The sequence below is a fragment of the Pseudopipra pipra genome, chromosome 6 (genome assembly GCF_036250125.1).
Source record: "Pseudopipra pipra isolate bDixPip1 chromosome 6, bDixPip1.hap1, whole genome shotgun sequence".
NCBI classification, from domain to species: domain Eukaryota; kingdom Metazoa; phylum Chordata; class Aves; order Passeriformes; family Pipridae; genus Pseudopipra; species Pseudopipra pipra.
Genome location: NC_087554.1, coordinates 27,465,872 through 27,484,473, shown reverse-complemented (window position 1 = coordinate 27,484,473; position 18,602 = coordinate 27,465,872). Strand labels below are relative to the sequence as shown.

General features: G+C 40.0%; 1 protein-coding gene across 1 annotated transcript; it reads left to right on the top strand.

Annotated features, from left to right (window-relative positions):
- Nucleotides 1-18,146, top strand: LOC135416731 (cytosolic phospholipase A2 epsilon-like). Its single transcript, XM_064660052.1, has 21 exons — nucleotides 1-27; nucleotides 653-754; nucleotides 3,436-3,508; nucleotides 4,455-4,591; nucleotides 4,988-5,119; nucleotides 6,582-6,622; nucleotides 7,339-7,381; nucleotides 8,005-8,077; nucleotides 8,273-8,442; nucleotides 8,583-8,663; nucleotides 9,409-9,446; nucleotides 10,122-10,257; nucleotides 10,928-11,064; nucleotides 11,514-11,736; nucleotides 12,427-12,541; nucleotides 12,876-13,011; nucleotides 14,177-14,286; nucleotides 14,869-15,060; nucleotides 15,530-15,696; nucleotides 16,066-16,252; nucleotides 16,755-18,146. The coding sequence occupies exons 1-21, from the start codon at nucleotides 1-3 to the stop codon at nucleotides 16,961-16,963; spliced, it is 2,529 nt and encodes an 842-aa protein (XP_064516122.1). The 3' UTR covers nucleotides 16,964-18,146.
- Nucleotides 18,147-18,602: the final 456 nt, after the last annotated feature.

The window sequence follows — 18,602 nt, the reverse complement described above, 5'->3', positions numbered from 1 at the left end:
ATGGAACAAGATGGCCTTTTGTCTCAGGTAAGAAAGGTACAGAACAAAGCAAGGCATCTGGGATCTCAACTGGTTACACTGCAAAGATGATACTACTTTCTTGGGATACCATTGACTATAATAATTCTGCATAGGATGAAGAAAGTCAGTGCTTCAAGATCTCAATACTGAAAATTTAAAAATTATAGTAAACCATAGGAAGGAAGTGAAAACTCCTTGGGGAATAAGAACTTATTTACAAAGGGAGCATTTTGAAAATTTAGGGGTTTTCTTAATTTTGGATATGTAATATATGCAACCTTAGAATAAGTATTAAATAACATGGAGGTGTACTTCAAGGTGAAAGATTAATGACAGGGTGTGTTTATGGGAGACAGGTTTGCTGTTCCTTTAACAGCCGGAGCCAGGAGCTGCTTCCCCTCCCCGTGTGTCATGCAAAGGGTGGACCTTAACTGGCTGCTACGCCTCTGCTCAGGCTTACTGGGGCAAGTGCAGCATAGGCAGTGGCACCAGGCACTGCTGGAAACCCTGTACCTGCCAAGGCTCTACAGCCAGCACTGATCATGGGCTCCCTGTCACTGTGGTTCTGAAGTTCTCAATACCCAATGAGGATTGCCATTAAGAGACAGGATGGTTTTTCCAGAGATAACGTTGGCCCTTCTGGTTGCAGGACCTGATCTCTCAAACCTCTCGGCTAGGAGACGGAACTATGTGGCTGAATTCTGAAGGGGAACAGTGGACTTCTCTGACAAAGGTACCACAAAGGAGAATTTCAAAAGGAAACTATAAAAGGGACTTTCCAGCTGGGTGGAGACTGGGTGAAAACAGATAGGGTTCAGCTTCTGCCAAACAGTCTAATTAGCTACTCTAACCCATCCAGTTCCCTCCATGAAACAAAGTCCCACTTATCATTTTGATCACTCCACTTACATAATCTTGCTTCATGTTAAAGTCCTAATGCAGTTTCCTGTTCTTGGCACATGGGAAACAACCTCTGTTTTAACAAGACTAATATCTTTTAAAGGATGAGTTTGAATAGGCTTTCTCTACATATGTCTTGTTAAGGCCCAAGGGCAAAATTACTGCCAGTGTAGATTGTAATAGCTGGGAAATTATGCCATTTTTTCTCACAAAGACTATGGCAGAATGTTGAAGTGGATTTTCAACAGCTGATTTCCTCAATTTGATCCCTTCTCTGGCTTCCACAAAAAACTAGTAGTTTTCAAGGAGACTTCAGACATGACATCTTTCCTCTAGGAAATCAGAGGACTAGATATGCTAGAAAAGTTTTTTGTCTTTCTCTCTAGTTCAAGGCCATTTAGTAATAACTAGGAACTCCCCTTTGTTCTGTTTTGTGATGAGTTAATTTGCTGAGCAACTGTGCTTACAATTTAAGGAACAGCCAACACTTTCTGTTCATTAGTTGAATGGAAAACCCAAAGATGAGAAAATACACCCTAAAATGCAAATCTCTATACGTCTGGGGTCATAGGTTCAGAAGAAGACATCAAACATCTAAAATCTTTTAGGCAAAACTCACAATGCTGAAGGGATTTTGGTCATTTGTTATTTATAGCTCTGTGATGTCTAAGCTAAGGCTCCCTGGTCATGACAGGGCACGTTGACAAGCCTGAGTATTTTGTTCAATCTGTACTGCCTTCTTGGCACTTTGGACTCATCACACAGCATGAAGGTGGGAGCAAGGGACCTGAACCATGACACCGAGTTAAGCCCTTCCAAGAACTGCCTTCTCCAAAGCCAGCCACTGGCAGCATCAGTTATAGGCTCTGTAATTACTGAACAACTTCTGTACCTGCCTCACTTCTGTGCCTTAGGTTTTAGACATGAATACAAGTGCCCTTGATGGTCTGATCCACAGCTACACTTTGGACTCTTGGCAGTAGTTTGACATCCTTGATTTACACAAACAGTGACCTGAACAGCATGAGTGTCATTGGTGATTTTTCCTAGAAGAGAATACTTTAGTTGCCTAGAGGCTGATTTTTCCTGTTTTTTCATTAGTTTCCTTGCTAACTGCCCCCAATCTCAACAACATATATTCATTAGCCCCAGCTGCATGTGTTAATACATTTTGGTTAAACATTTTGAGAGACATCAAATGGACATATATTCCACAAAGCCTATGAACACTGATGCTCTTCACTTTTTACGAATGGTAAGCCCAGCACATTATTAACAGAGTACATACCAAATTGCTCTGCTCAGACCAACTAAAACAAAAGTCCTGCTCTTCTTTCCTGCAGTACCTGTGTCACACATCTTTCTCAATGGGTCTAATGAGGTCAGTGTCATGCTAATGCCACTTCAGGACAGGCAGTCATCTTTTATAGTAACTTTGCAGTATAGGAGGAGTATAGGTGGAGTCACTACCTGTGCATGGCCCTGTAGTTGTGATAAATGCCTTTTAGGTCTTTTGGAGCAAATTTTTTCTGCTGATTTATATTCCAGCATGTTGTGTCTTTCCCCTTGTCTGTGACAGTAGAAATGAAAGGTTGAGTGGAAATTATTTATTTGTTTATTTTATGGTAAAAGGAGAAGAGATATGAACTCATGTTTGGACTCCAATATGAGATCAGAGCAGCAATATGAGAGGCTAAGAAGTCATGCAGGTCATGAGGTCAGAGACATGGGCTAATATGAAAGAGGAAAGCCAAAGGGAACAAACAAGAGTTTCCTATCGGGTGTAAAACACTGTTTGCATTTCTTATGCAAAACAGTGCAAAGAAAATCCAGACGTGAAGAGTTTATGAGGTTCAAAACTAGAGATAAACTTCTCATGAGAAAAAAATCAGAGGTGACCTTAGCTCCAGAGGGCAGTTATAACCCTGTAAATGAAAAACATATACACAGTGCATAGCATGGTGGAAAAGCAAAGCAAAGCAGCAATCTCTTTCTCTGACCTTAAAATCAGTTGGGGGATCAGAGGCCAGCATTTAACTCTGGGAGTACGGTACATTTAAAAGAGCAGGGATATGAGAAAATCATATCCCATAGCCCAGAAGACCAAATATGTGTAATAATTGGATAGGAGGTAATTACCATTATGATAATTTTATCACTTGCAAAAAGGCTAAGGCATCTTTTCCACGCTGGAAATGTCAAAAGTAAATCTTCTCCCAAGCTGGGTCTGAATTTTGTCACTTTATACAGCTAGATTATAGATAAGAAGCAAATAAATTCTCTAATAAGACAAATCCTCATATCATGCTATAGATGTAGAGAAGTCTTTCTGTCTAGTACTTGATATAGATATTAGCAGGAATAAACCTACTGGCCATTTCATAGCTGCATAGAAAATTCAAATAAGTTGTTCATGAGTTGGGTGTTTATCTCTCTTGATCGCTTCTGTTTTCTAAATGCTACTACCTTTAGCATTCATTCCTGTTTTTTGTATGTTTGGTTTTGTTCCTGCAGATAGAATCATCTCTGTGTTACTTACTAACTGTAAGAGTCATACGAGCAAGAAATATCCACCAGGCAGATGTCTGTAAGTATCTGTAGTGCTCTATAGGGTCCCATTCACCTTCACAGGCTACTAGCTAGTCCTGCTTCAAGAAGAAGTGCTTTCTAGATTTCTTCCATGAACAGAGAAAGTTGGTGTGCTGGTTCCAGCAAGGAACACAGTGTGTTGCTCTTCTTTGCATCAGCCCTTGTTCTGTGCAGAAGTAACTCTATAAGGTCACAGCTGTTGCCTATTGCACATATTTCTCTGTGTCCCTAAAGGAAGCAGTGAAAGCTCTGCAGTCTCTTGAAAGCAAGAAATGCAGAAAGATCTCCCATGTTATCCTCTGGAGTATATTTATGGAACAAAGAAGACAAAATATTTGGGATAATGGAGTAAATACTGAAAATTGGGTAGCCTTATTTCAAATTTAGTTTGTCCTCAAAGCTTCCTCAGTGCTAAGTAATACCACAATTCCCCATGTGCCAGCTTTCCCAGACAAAAGCCCATCAGGTGTTGTTACATTTTGTAGCTTCTGTTATGCTGGCCTGCAACTAAAATATATGAGAAGATTGTATCTTGACTTATGCAGAAATCAGGAAGCTTTTTTATAGTGTTTTGTTTGGTTTTTTTTTTAACATTCTGTTTGGCTAAAAGAGAAACTATCACTTTGTTTCTTTAACCCTTGTTGCGTTTGTCCTGGATTATTTTATTCTGGGCTAAAGTGATTGCTTGATTACATAGAAGGGGGAGAAACCCCTTTGATTTTAACATATTTATTATATCTCTGATCACATTTATTCAGAGAAGAATCACGTCACTCTGTTTTTTCTCCATTCCTATTACCTGAATTTCAATGTTTATGTTGGAAAAATATACCATCATGTATCATAGTGCCCTGCTTTGAAAACAAAACTTTATGTGATTCAATTCGTTCTTTCTTCTAGAGCAAATCCTCATTTTGGATGTGTTTTTGTTTTTTAACATACAGTAAGCCAGACTGATTGCTATGTGAGCGTGTGGCTGCCAACCGCTTCAAATGACAAATTTCAGACTAAAGCCATCAAGAATTGCAAAGATCCAGTCTGGAACGAAACCTTCTACTTCAGGATCCAGAGTCAGGTCAAGGTACTGAACTGGGACTTCCCTATTGCTGTGACCTAGAGAGCAACTGCCAGGTTTTGTCCTTCTGCAAAGGGGACGTAAGAAATTTTCTAAAGAGGCAAGGAGGGATGCAGAAAGATGTGAGAATAAGACGTGTCCTTATGATGGTTTTCCATGACATGAAAGATGATTGTTTCTCTCAGCCATGGGTAGAATATGGCATCTGAGATGTCTGTGATTTCATCTCATTCCACCTCTTTGGCTGATGCCAACATGGAGTTGATCTCCTCTCCACCTCCTTCCCTTCTTGTCCCTTTTATGTCCTCTCGTGCCTCACAACTCTTAAAACAGTTGTCCCCAGGACCTCCTGCTTCTAATAAAACCTTACACATTTCTAAAGTCCTTCCTTTCCTTTCCCAGAATGTGCTGGAGCTGGCGCTCTATGATAAGGATGTCATTACTCAAGATGACCATCTCTTCACAGTGTACTTTGATATAGCCAAACTTTCCCTTGGAGAGGAAGTCTTCATGCACTTCAAGTGTGATTCACAGGTGAGGTCTGAAATAAGAAATGGAACTGCTTGGCAAGAATGTTTGTCTGCTTTTCTGTCTAAAATGTTGTTTGTAAAATTTCTCTTTTTTTCTTCTTGTATATGGGCTGCCCAGCCACATAAAGGAAGTTTCTTTTCAGTCTGACATGAGAAAACCTCTTCACACTTGAATCTGTAGGCACACTGAAGGGTTTGATATTGGCTACAGAGGCTCATGAATTTCAGGTGTCTTGGCAAAATTCTCACTTTGCTAAGACTGCCCCAGTTGAGGACTGAGGAGGGTGTCCATGCCAGTACTTGATGCTTTTCTCATACCATATTACTTAACCTAGTAATTAGGAATTAATAACTCTGTGATCAGAACTAAGTGTCAAACCAGACTAGTTCCTGATTATGGACTGTGGCATGGGTGTTTAAATAAGGTTTCTAAGCCATGCCTCTCAGCTTGGCAGCAAGAAATAATCCTATTTTGAATGTCCAGGGGGACTGAAAGTTGTACATCTCGCCTCCCGGTATGTTCTGTCTATCATTCTCCTTTTCCAGTTTTCTCCTAGTCTCTTGTGCGTGTCATGCACCATTCAGTTGAGGAATTACCTTATCTATGTGCAACCGAACTCCACCCTGTAGTTCATTGTCTTTAAATACCTTATTTGAGAATTTCTTTCTTTGCAAAATACCAAAGGGATAGTGTGTGGACTTCCACTAACCCTTGGTAAAGTTAAAATTCTGGCTAGTTGTAACCTACCTAATTACTATTTGAGTGGTTACAGGCGCCATATTCAAGCCTTTTGTTATAGTATTCACACAGCTACAGCAGTTAGAGCTCATACACTTCAAGCCTTTGTAAATTTTTTTCTCCTGTATTATTAACTTTTTGTTGTCTTTAATTCAATGGGTAATTTGAGCAACTGAGTAACCCATAGCATGATCTCACTTCACTGTTCATCATCTCTTTGCCTTCACTTTTGTTTTCCTCTTGCCTGTGCTTTCTTCCCCCTAGGGATTATACTCTTTTCTACCACTCCACAGTTCAGGCCTTAATGTCAGATTTACCTCTGACCCAAAGCCCTCAACATGTTGCCAAACAAAGTGATTTTCCTCTTCCATAGCTGCTTTGCATGTCACCATTTCTCTTCCCTAGACTGATCGGTCCCTTCGGCCAATCCCCTTTTTCTCTCAGGGACAGCATCTCTGCCTAGGTCTGTCCCTTGTGCTCCACAGAAGCAGGCAAGCTAAACATTTTCTTTTTTAAAAACGGCTATCACAGCCATCCACAAGCTTCCTATCAATAAAGAATCTTGAGGCTCAAGACACGCAGATGTGAAGTGGTAGGTGCTTCTATTTTAAATGCTCTGCCAGTCACATATAATGCATGCGTACCTATACAATGAGAATGAGAACTTGCATTATGAAGACTTCCAGTAAACTAGTGCCAAAAACAGTTTTCTTTCTTCATTTTCCAGAGACAAGAGGAGTTAGAGGTGGGATTTGCCTTGGATAATATGTGAGTAAACCTGAAATGCAACGTAACCCGTAGCAAAAAGAATCAACAATTTAGAGGCATGAAATAATCTAGTCTAATTGTCTGCAGTGCATCATTCCTTGATGATGCTGTCGATGAACATGGTTTCCAAAGGAATCTGTGTTATGAGCTGTGTAACAAATCAGTGCATGCCAGGATGACCTCCCATGAACTTCAGGGAGACAGGAAAAGCATCCTAAAACCTTTTCTTTGTCTAGTGCAGTGAATATTATTTAAGACCAAAATATTGCTGATTTGTTATGCATTTGTGTTTGAGATCAGCGTGAGGGTTCACCTCCCTTGAAAGCACAACATGGAATAATGCACTGGATTTCTGATTTATAGCTTTTACTGTCCCATCCTACCACAAACTGTAATTTTTAAAAAAAATGGATTCCATGAAGCCACCCATGGACTCAGCTTGGGGCTTTGTATAAAATCCCTACATGGTTTGGCCTTGCAGAACCTTTGGGTTTTTTTTTTTTGCTTGACTCCAGGACTGGATGAGCCAGTAGGATGACAATTGTGCCTTGACAGAGTAGAGTGAGAAAATTTGTACCATGACTCTCCTGGGACTTTTCTTTCAAATCCAATGTGCAGCTAAAAATAAACAAGAGGAAGATCAGGAGAAGGGTGTGGCTCATGAACTATACTGTAATTTTAGTGAGTTGTTATAAATGTATTTTTCTGTTTCCTAGTTCAGGTCCTCCTGAAACCATCATTACTAATGGAGTACTAGTGGTGAGTTTTGTATTTCATAATCTTTCTTGTCCTGTTGCCACACTTGTTTCACTTGACTCACAGTCATAGTACAACATACCCTTTGACTGAGCAAACCCAGCACCGAAACACTGCCATTTCCCACTTCATCACAACACATCCTTGTGGAAGGCACTGCTGGAGAGGCTGAGGCTGGAATAGCAGGGAGATCCCCCATGCCAACATCCCGTTGCTGTTGCAAGGGCGACACATGGAAGTGGTTTAGATCTGAGACATCAGTGCAGCAGTGAATTCTTCCTTAGAAGAATTCTTCCTGAAATTCCCGTATTGCCAAAGCGATGGCACACGTCATTTCCTGCCTTCATAACTGTGGTTCTTACACAAGGACTTTCCAACCATGACATTTGCTCATTTATTAGCTTTGCTTCCTCATTATTTTTGTCTAAATCAGTCTTCTGAATCTCTGTTGGGATCCTCAGAGTGCTGTTTTTCATTTTGCCCTTATCTTCTCCCTTCTGTAAGCCATATTCATCCACCCTGCACCCCTACCTTGTCCTGGTTGTATCCCATTTAGATTAGGAAACAGAATGTCAGACTGGAAAATTCTCTGTCATAAGGTATTTTATTGTTCATATCTCTTACAGTCTCGCAAAATCTGCTGCTTAGAAGTTCAGGTGGTTGAGAAGAAGAAGAAAAAGCAGAAAAAGTCTTTATCAAGTAAGGTTATTTCTCCAGCAGCTATTTTTAGCTGATGTGCTAATATTGTGAAGACAGTTGGATTAATGTAAGAATGAAAAACCCCCCAATAAATCCAAAATATGAGAACAGCCTTGTGATAGTCTCTGCATGAATCTTTGTTACCAATTTTGATGATAAAACTACTCTGTGTCTGCTTTTATGTTGCTTCCTTAGAGAAACAATTCTCCTTTAGAGTGCAAGGCTCTTACGAGGGCACCCAAGACATTATACTGGGATCTGATCTGGTCTTCAACTCCTCCTCTCCTGCCAAATTCCACTATGCAAGATACAAGCAGCCAACGCTGGATGTTACACTACCAGGGAAGAAACGACCTCCCTCCTTAGTATGTTACAACTGAGCTTTATAAAACATAATAATGGCATGTAAAATATCAGGAGCCATATATAGTAACATTAATTGGCATTGTGGACAGATAGTAACATTCCTTACAATATAAACTTCAATGTATTTGTATTTTGTCAGTGCTCACGTGTTTATGATACAGGCTCTCCAAACGTGGAACTTCATTCCATTCCAAGTGGAGAAAACATGATCTTAGCAGAGGTGAGTGCCTGCTTTTGTGTAGGAGAGCCTGAGAAACCTGAATGTGAAAGTCTGGAGCCCCCTAATGATTATCAGGGGGCTGATTCTGACAATGAAAGCCTGCAGACAAAAATGATACAGCCAAACAGTGGTAGATCTTTTGGCAATTCGTTCAGCTTGTGCCTCGTTCTATTTGAATGGATGTGGGAATATGGGGCATGTTGTTACTACACCCTGATTGATCTTACTTCATGCTAAATTTTGAGGCTCTGTTTTGAGAAAAACACACCCATGGGACACCTGAACTGTCTAAGGTAGCTTCAGTCTCCTGCTGATTCTGAAGATGCTTTGCAAAGCACTTTTAGACTCATGGTTAAAAAAAATCCATATAGAATGAAAGGACCACGGCTGTTCTGGGGTACAAGCCACAGAAAGGGAGAAGCAAATGCTGCTGTGTAGAATGGTATTGTGGCTGCAGCCTGACTGTCTGCCTAAGAGAGGTACTGTTAGTAAAAATGGGTAAGGTGTGTATTATCATTGCTCTGTAAACAGCAGTTATCCTCAGATGTTACATTTACTAGAAAACATTAGGAATTACTTAACAGCCTCCCTTTTGGTAAAACACTACAGTCAATTCACATACACTGCTGGGTTATTCAATTATGCATTGCTAGAATGGCACAAGCTAAAATTCCTCCTGAGGCTGCAGAGGTGAAGTGCTAAAGCAGGTTGTAACACTCACATTGTTCACATTCTTGCTTTCCAGGATAAAGGATTTGATTTATATGCAAAGGCAGAAGACTGGTAAGAGACTTGGCCACTCTTGGAGATTAACTTGTACTTTGCTGAACTCATCTTACCCTTGGCTCTTTACTAATGAGGAAGAGGAACTCACAGTAGGACAATAGGTTATGTGATGAAGTGATGTGATGTTCACATGAGCTGAAAGCAACTATATATAATGTAATACATGCAGATAATCCATACTGAGACATGAATAATGAAAAAGATGCATAAAATAGAAAAAATAATATTACAAGCCAATCATGCTACCCAGTGTTATGCTCAGCATAGTCTTTCACCATTTCTACACTGTGCAAGAGCATGGCTGATCACCTAGCACTGTTGATCATGAAGTATGTAAACTTTTCTGCCTAATTCAAGACAAATATCAGAAGTTTTTACTAGCAGCTCTCAGTGCAGGCTAAAATATGAGATAACACAGACAGCAGATGTCTCAGAAATTAGCTGCAGAAATGTCTTTCCTTAGGTTTTCTTTTGATAGCTGCTGAGAAATTTAGTAGTCCCTTTTTCTATGATTCTTTCATGCTGCATTTTATACCCGCTTTGGAATTTAGAAAAGGATTCTCCTGCAAATGTGGTGCTTTGTGGATCTGATTTATTTTATTGTACTGGAAACTCTGAGCTTGTCTACCAACAATAGAACAGAATATTCCTTTTTTCTGTTCTCTGCTCCAGCCCAGACCACCTTGATGTGCGTTTAGGGTTTGATCTCTGCATGCAGGAACAAGACTTTCTGTGCAAAAGGTGGAATTACGTTGCTCCTACTCTGAAGAAAGTCCTGCAGCTGCAACAGGATCTGCTGAACCATGAGGTCTGTCATGCAAATATTCAAAACCTCTGATGAGTGCTTAGCAGAGAGGGCATAATGGCATAATATGACCTCTTTTTCTTCCCAGCTAAATTTTTTCCTGGTCTTTCCTCATCTTAAAACTTATGTACACCTTCAATAATGCCATACCTCTGAAATCATCCTGCTGTTTGTGCCCCTTGCTATTGCTATCCTGATTTTAACCCTTCTCCTTCTACCCCTTCATTGCAAGCCTGGCTAGATATTCCTTATATAGAAATGGCTTCTTCCACATCATTACCCTATGATTGTTATCCTTTTTGATAATCCTTCTCCTCTCTTCAACCTGTGAGATTTCTTTTTAATTCCTGCCTTTTCAACTTTTTTTTTTTTCCCCTCACTGTCTCTTTTTTGGTTAGAATTAATGCATTTTTGTTTGTTTTTTACCAAACATCTATGTTGAACACATTGGAGACAAGTGTCAGATGCCTCAGCAAAAATTGTCATTGCTTTTATTCCTGTTCTCCTTTATGAAATGAATGGTAGCCTATATTTCAGTAGAAATCATTTAAAAGGAAATCTGTGTCTGGGCACGTGTGGTGGTGTCAGGCTCTATGTATCATGAGGTCTCTGCTGAGAGCCCCAGTCAGCTGCAGATCACTGTGCTAGCCCTTTCTGTCCATGTGTTGCACAGACCCCAGTGGTGGCCATCATGACTACAGGAGGAGGGATGAGGTCCTTAACAGCACTGTATGGCAGTCTGCGGGGACTCAAGAAACTTGGTGTCTTGGACTGTGCCACGTACCTGACTGGCTTGTCTGGTACTACATGGTAAGTAGGACTGGGCAGCTCTTGGCCAGAGTCTTCCTGATGATTCCGATGTGCTGAAGTAGGCTGGGGCTGACGTACAGGAGTCTATCTATAATATCTTCTCACCTATACTATCTATAATATCTACTCACCTCTTCTCATCCTACTTTTCTGATCTTCTTCCAAAATTGACAGATTAAAGTCTTATCGTGGGGGAAAGTCATATACTTTGCAAAAACATAAAAACAAGCCTTCTTCTAAGAACTGTTCATGGAAAATCGCTCAAGCTGTTTTGACAGGGATGATGACTGTAACTTCAAAGGGAATATGACAGTTTCTTAGGGAACTGAAGACAGGAAAGCTTAATTTCAAATCAAGAACTTGAAATAGAAACATAAAATGTGGCTACTGCTTATTTCAAACCTTGGTGTGCTTTTTTCCTCTCTTCAATATGTATTTCCTCTTCCTAGGACCATGTCAAACTTGTACAGAGATGCTGACTGGTCACAAAAGGATCTCGACAAGCAAATCAGTGAGGCTCGAAAACATATGACAAAATGCAAAATAAATTCCCTTTCCTTGGAGTATTTGAAGTATTACAAAAAGCAGCTGTGCCAACGGAAAAGAGAGGGCCGCAGAACAACTTTTATAGACCTCTGGGGTCTTGTCCTGGAGTCTTTGTTGCATGATGGGGTACAGTATGTCATAAAGCAGCATTTACAGGGCTTACAATTTTTGGAAAATCTGTTTCTGGAGAAAATATTTTTCTGTTTCCTCTGAGAGCAGTAGTTCCTTACGAGACTGTATGTATACAAATGCATGGCCATTTCCAAAACATTTGGTGCCAGCCTTTTATATACTCACCCACAGTGGAAATCAACATTCTTGCTTGTGAGATTTTGGATGTGTTTTTCTGAGGAAACTCCAAGACTAACATTCTGAAAAAAATATTATAATTTAATTTTTTTTTGCATATTCTGCAAATTAGTTATTTAGAAATAACAAAACTGTAGACTTTATGCACACCCATGAAAGGTGTTAAAAAACAGACCTGCAGACTTTTGAAAGATGTGAGAGGTCTTACATAAACTTGCAGCATAATGAATTAAGATGTTTTATACCAAAAGTATTGCTTTCTGCTCTTCATTATTTCCCCTTACTTTCATCTTAATGAATCATCAAATAATCTGTCACCAAATTGCATGTCTGCAGATATTTCAGATGCTTATGGGAATTTTGAAAAATATGGAACATTTCAGAATATAAGCCCAGCACATATTATACATTAGAGGCACAAATTTTTCTGCCCTACAAGCTTAGATGCAGAGAAAATGTTCCCATGCTAATTTTTGTCTCAGTTTAACCGTATTTCTGGAATCACAGAAAGACAACCATAGACTCTCTGATCAGCAACGGGCCATTGATCATGGTCAGAACCCACTTCCAATCTATACTGCAGTCAATGTCAAGAACAACTATAGCACTCTGGATTTCAAAGGTAATTAAGACACTTCTGAGAGTCATTTGTCTTTGTATTTAAGGTGATAAATCCTGAGACTGTCTTTTTAGATAGCCTAAACCCTCCCCCCTCATTTAAAGACCAGAACCTTGGCTGATGTGTGTTCATATAATGTCCTTGTGGTCAGGTAAAAGTGTGACTGCCTGTGCAACAGACTCAAAAACATTCCAAAGCCTTTTCAGGTTCATGAGTTTTCATTTGTACCTTGCTTACAACTCATTGCTATAGGTCTGAAATATTAGAATTAACTACAAAAATCATTTTGAGGGCTGTAGTAGAACATTGTTCCCTTCTTTGTGTTCTTTTTTCACAGAATGGGTGGAGTTCACCCCATATGAGGTGGGATTGCAAAAATATGGAGTTTTTGTTCGCACTGAGGATTTTGGAAGCGAGTTCTTCATGGGACGATTGATGAAGAAGGTCCCTGAATCCAGGATCTGCTTCTTGGAAGATAAGCTATCAAAAACATCAAATGATTTTATTGTTTGTTTTGTTGGGGGGTTTTTGTTTTTTATTTCTGAGCTATATAAACTAAGCACTAATAAAGTATTGGTGCATGAATAACAGGGCAGTTTTACCAGAGAGGATAAATATCTCATTGCTGAATTAATATTTACTGTAATGGATTCAGTTTACGGTAAAAAAGAAAATTCAAAATGACAGTCAAATAGTTATTTACATTTTTAAAGTTAGTTTTGAATAATAATAAAGTATTGTTTCCAGTCTAACAATAAGGTAGTCAGTATTTCATATGCTCCCTATAGACATTTTCCATAGCCTTCATGTTGATTCTCCACTGCATTGGGGTGTGTTTGGGCATGCCAGGCCCCCTCTGGCCCAGAGAGTCTTTTGGCCGCATGTCACTGCCTCTAGTTTCCACACTGCCCAGGCAAGACTGGAGGGAAAACGGCACAGCCATACTCAAAACATTTCTGCTGTCGACTTAAGTGGAGTGTGGATATGTGTTTTCCAGACAAAGAGAGAAGCTGTCAGCTTGTGACTGATTTGAGATGCAAACTTCTCTTTGACTGGCCATTTCACTTAGCAGGAAGGAGTATGTACTGTATTATTTTAGCCTCAGTCTGTGCTGCATGTGCATACATTTGCACTTGCTGAATCAAAAAACAGCAAGAACTTGTGCCCGAAGGGGTAACCAAAGAAATTGCTTCTCAAGCTCAAAAATACATGGTCAAAACTGATGCCTTGGTGTGTTAACAGGCTTATTCTCAAAAAGAGAATCCTACAAACTCAGAGGCTACAAGATCATTAGCCCTTATCAATATAATTTCTCATCAAATCTCTCAGATTGCAACCTTTCATCTATTTTTTTTATAAAAGCCTCATGATACTTGGATTTTTTTCCTAAAAACTTTAAATCATATTATTTCAAAAAGATCTCCAGCCCTAAGTACCGTAAAACAAAATCTGGATATCAAAAAAAAGGTTTAACAATCAGCAGCCAAATAAAAATTACACCTCATCCTTTTAAAATAAACTATGGAAAAGCATAAACTTCACAAATTTCATCTCATGGTAACAGTTTTGAGATTCACTATAACAGTTTTGAGATTCGTGATATGTGAATGTTTGAATTAGAAAGATCTTTCCTTTTACAGGCATGTGGAGTAGTTTGTTTTCATTCAATGTGTTGTATATCTGGAATTTGTCCCATTCGTCAGAAGATTTCTGGCACAGGTGGACCCGGGACCAAATTGACAATATAGGTAAATGATCATACTTTTTCCTTACTGTGTATTTATTGTTAGATAGACTTGATGTTAGATGTCTTATACTGCAAAGCACAATTGAAAAATTTAAAAATCTCCGGTCTTGTGATCTATGAGGACTCAACACTTATGTTGGTAGATTATTAAAATGTTCAGAAATAATAAGATGTTAATTAATTAATAATGAATGTTAAATTATTAATAATAAGTCTATTAATTATTAATAAAGCAAAATGATTTTGACTGCTTCGAGTAGGAGCTATGGTAGTACAAAGAAGGACAACAATTGTCCTTTTCCAAAGCCTGAATTCATTCTGTTCTACGAATGTGTGTATGTCTGGAGCAGATTTTCATTGCTGCCTGATACCAGATCTTGTTTTTTATCCAAGTCTGGATTGTGTAAGGAAGTTATTTGAGTAGTAAGAGTAGCTTTTTATTTTCTTTTTCATTTGTGCTTGTTATCCTTTTCACCCTAGGTCTTTTAAATAGAGAAAGCACTAGGTTTTATTACTTACCCTGACTTCTTGAGTCATGACTTTGCTCTAGGCAGATAGAACTTAACAGCTTTTTCCTGTGCAGAGGAGGAACCTCTCCTACCACTGAAGCCGCACGAGCTGCAGACTCGCCTGTTCACCCCTCCCGGCCCCCTCAGCAACACTCTTCGTAGTGCTCTCACTGACCGCCTCTGCATTTCCCAGGAGCACAACTTCCTAAAGGGTTTCCATATGCATAATGACTACCTGGACAACACGCACTTCTGCAGATGGAAAGGTAAAAGTAGACCTGTGTGCCTAGAGAGAGAATAAACAAAGTGAATAAAAGAAAACACCAAATTTGATATTAAGATTAGAGGGCAGATTTGGGCAGAATCACTATTAGATCAATCTGTGATTGGCCATGTTTCAGGACTTAATATGGTGTAGTGTGGAGCTACATGCCAATGGTTTGCTGGTGGCACACTTCCTCAGGCTGGGCCACCAGGTCCTGCTAGTGGCTCTCCTTTCCTCTGTTCAAAGACGCACTCAGTGGAGAAGCATAATAAACCTCCTTCATGAATGTTGCTACTGTCCAGAACTGCATGTGACTGGAGCTGAGAGGGCAGAAGAGAAGGGATCTGGCAAATCTCCCTTCCCCAAAGATGGTAACAAGTTAGGGCTCTGTGGCCATGGTGTAAGGGTGGAAAACAGGCTAACTAGTTTTGCACTATTGCACTTACAGCAAGAAAAATCTTTCCTTTCAGATACTGTGTTAGACACATTTCCCAACCAACTGACACAATCAGATGAATTCCTGTCTCTGGTAGATACTGGATTTTTCATCAATACAAGCATAATGCCACTTTTAAAACCAGAGAGAAAGGTGGACGTCATCCTGCATTTAAATTATAGTGCAGGATCCCAGATACAGGTGAGAGTAATTGAAGCAGTCCTTATTTCTTCAACATGTGTATACCTAAAATTTTTTAACACTTAGGTGCTTTCTATATTGCTTTTACTAAAAGTCTTAACCACTAACATTTTTAGCCTAATGCTGCAGTGTGATACATCATTTATAGGCTGTACATATTCTCTTTTTTCTTCTTGTATGATACAACTTTATTGTGCTAAGACTCAGAAAAATCAAAAGCCTTCTCTCCAGTTACACAGTGCTTTCCAATAGGGGTTTCAGAGCTTTCACACAAGTTTGGAAAGTGTCCGCTTTGTTGCTGGACTCCAAGACTTCCTGAGCCCTGTAATCCTATTGTAAGTCTTAATACTGCTTTATTCCTTCATTCAGCCTTTGGACCAGACCTGCAAGTACTGCTCTGAGCAGGGAATCCTTTTTCCCAGGGTGGACTTGAGTGAAGAAGACAGGAAAAAGCTGAAGGAGTGTTACCTCTTTGATGGTGCTGAGACTCCAGGAGCACCAATACTGTTATTTTTCCCACTAATTAATGATACTTTCCAAAAATACAAAGCACCAGGTAAGTAATCAAACATATTAAAAAACATGGACAGTCTATTAAAAGGAATATATTTAATACTCCAACTCTTGAACTTCACTGTTGGCTCTTTTCAGTACATCAAACCTCTCTGCTGCTAAAAGTTACTTTTTTTACCATGTCAGATTCAATGCCAGGGCTATGCTGTTTCAGTCCCTAAGCTATTTAGCTTGCAAGTAATTAGTTTGCAGGTAACTTTGATGTACCCATGTAAGTCTCGGGTAGACATGTGTAAGAGTAATAATCACCATTTTCTTTCCCCTTGTGTGAAGCAGCTGATATTCACCTGATCCAGGGACTGAACTGTCAATTTTAATAAGAATTATTTGGTGGGGTTTTTCTAAATTAAACATAAATGAGTAATTTAGATTGCGAACTCTCTCTTTGGAGAGAAATCTTCTTTCCCTTCTCTGTTAAGAGTATCCTTTTTTATGAGCAGAGTAACTTCCTTCTCTCAGCAGTGATTCTCGCTCCTTCCTCCTAGGTCAGAAACGCTCAGAGTCAGAGATGGAAGATGGCAAAGTTGATCTCTATGGCTGCTGTTCCCCTTATTCAACATATTCAATTCAATACACTGAGAAGGCGTATGACCGTCTGGTTCAGCTGAGTGAATACAACATCCTGAATAATGAAGACCTCATTATGCAGGCCTTGCGCACAGCAGTGGCACGGAAAAGGCAGATAAAGAAGTAATGTCAGACAAGGGGGGGATGCTTTTATGTCCCTTAACTTGCAGAGAGACTGAAGCTCTCTTACTGTTAGCCAGCAGGCTGCAAAGGATTCCTGCTCAACCTTATTAAATGGTAACCTCAGATGAACAAAAAAGAGACTGAAGAGAAACTTTTTTCTCCAAAGAATTTCACTGCAGTAATTCATTGCAATTCAGCGACAACAGTGGAGTATGTGTCATTGTACGGTACAGAGGATGGGCAGCCACAAAGAAGAAGGTGCTAAGATGATAATAAACATGGTGCTAGTTGCCTTGAAAAAGAGCTTTAAATGTTTAAGTTTAATGTGCTCAGGGCAGACCACATTAAATGCGACTTTATGAACTCGACTTGTGTTTTGCGTTTGCAAGGTGGTGGTGAGACAAACAGCATGGCACATTGCATGCAAATGCTTAGAGAAAGAAAGGCACAGGCCACATGGAGAGCAGCATTGTGGAAAGGGACCTGGGGGTCCTGGTCAACAGGAAGTTGAATATGAGTCAGCAGTGCCCTGGCAGCCAGGAGGGCCAACCCTGTCCTGGGAGGCATCAGGCAAAGCATTACCAGCCAGTCGATGGAGGTGATCGTCCTGCTCTGTTGTGCACTGGGGTGGCTTCACATTGAGCACTGTGAGCAATTTTGGATGACACAATGTAAGAAAGATTTGAAGCTATTAGAAAGTGTCCAAAAGAGGGCTAAAAGATGGTGAAGGGTCTTGAGGGGAAGCCATATGAGAAGTGGTTGAGGTCACTTGGATTGTTCAGACTAGAGAAGAAGAGAAAAGAGAGGGTCAGGTTAACGTGGAGAATTTTACCTCTACTTTCCCAACAAAAAGATGAAGATATCCCCAGTGTGCTTGGCTGAGTCGTGTCACTCTGAAGCTTTAAATAGCATCATCAGTCTGGCAGAGGGAGTGGGACAGTGTTTCTGCAATGACACGCCAGCCAAGGACAATCGTGCTCTGTGCACCTCTCTGTTTTAGACTACAGGGAAGAAGAAGTGTCAGTGGTTGGGAGGGGTGTCTGGGAAATGTCTGCCTTGTTCCTGAAAGGGAGCTCTCTGGATATAGTTATGCTTTTATTTCTGTCCTGCTGACAAGTTGCAGATATAACAGTGTGGTTCATCCAGGGTAGATTCTCGAAAGATATTTTTTGTGGATTACAAACAGGTTCTGGCTCTCAGCTCTTCTTTACTTTACATTTATTCTCCCAGAATTAAAGTCTAAAAATTGATCTTCTGGTAGTCAGGCTGGACTGATCTTCTCATGACCAGTTCACTTTCTTTGCACAGTAAGTGTGCACATCTCAAAGAATGGTTCTTACAACTACAAGCATGTCAGATGTAATTTCCTTGCAGAGTATCACTCATGCTTCAGCCCTTCACATGCCAGTGGGGAGCTGGGTATCTCCCCTGTGGTTCTGTGCTTACCTTTTCTTCTAGGATCCTACTCTCCCCGCCCCCTCCCTCCCCCCAAATGGATAGGCTTTTTGAAACCACTCTGGTAATTTAAAAAATGTCTCATTTAGACATTTTCTGGGGCATGGTATTGCTCAGTTAGGCTTATCTCAAGATTCAACAAGCTCGAAGGAGGCTTTTTTCACCTTTCACATGTGAAACCCAAAGAA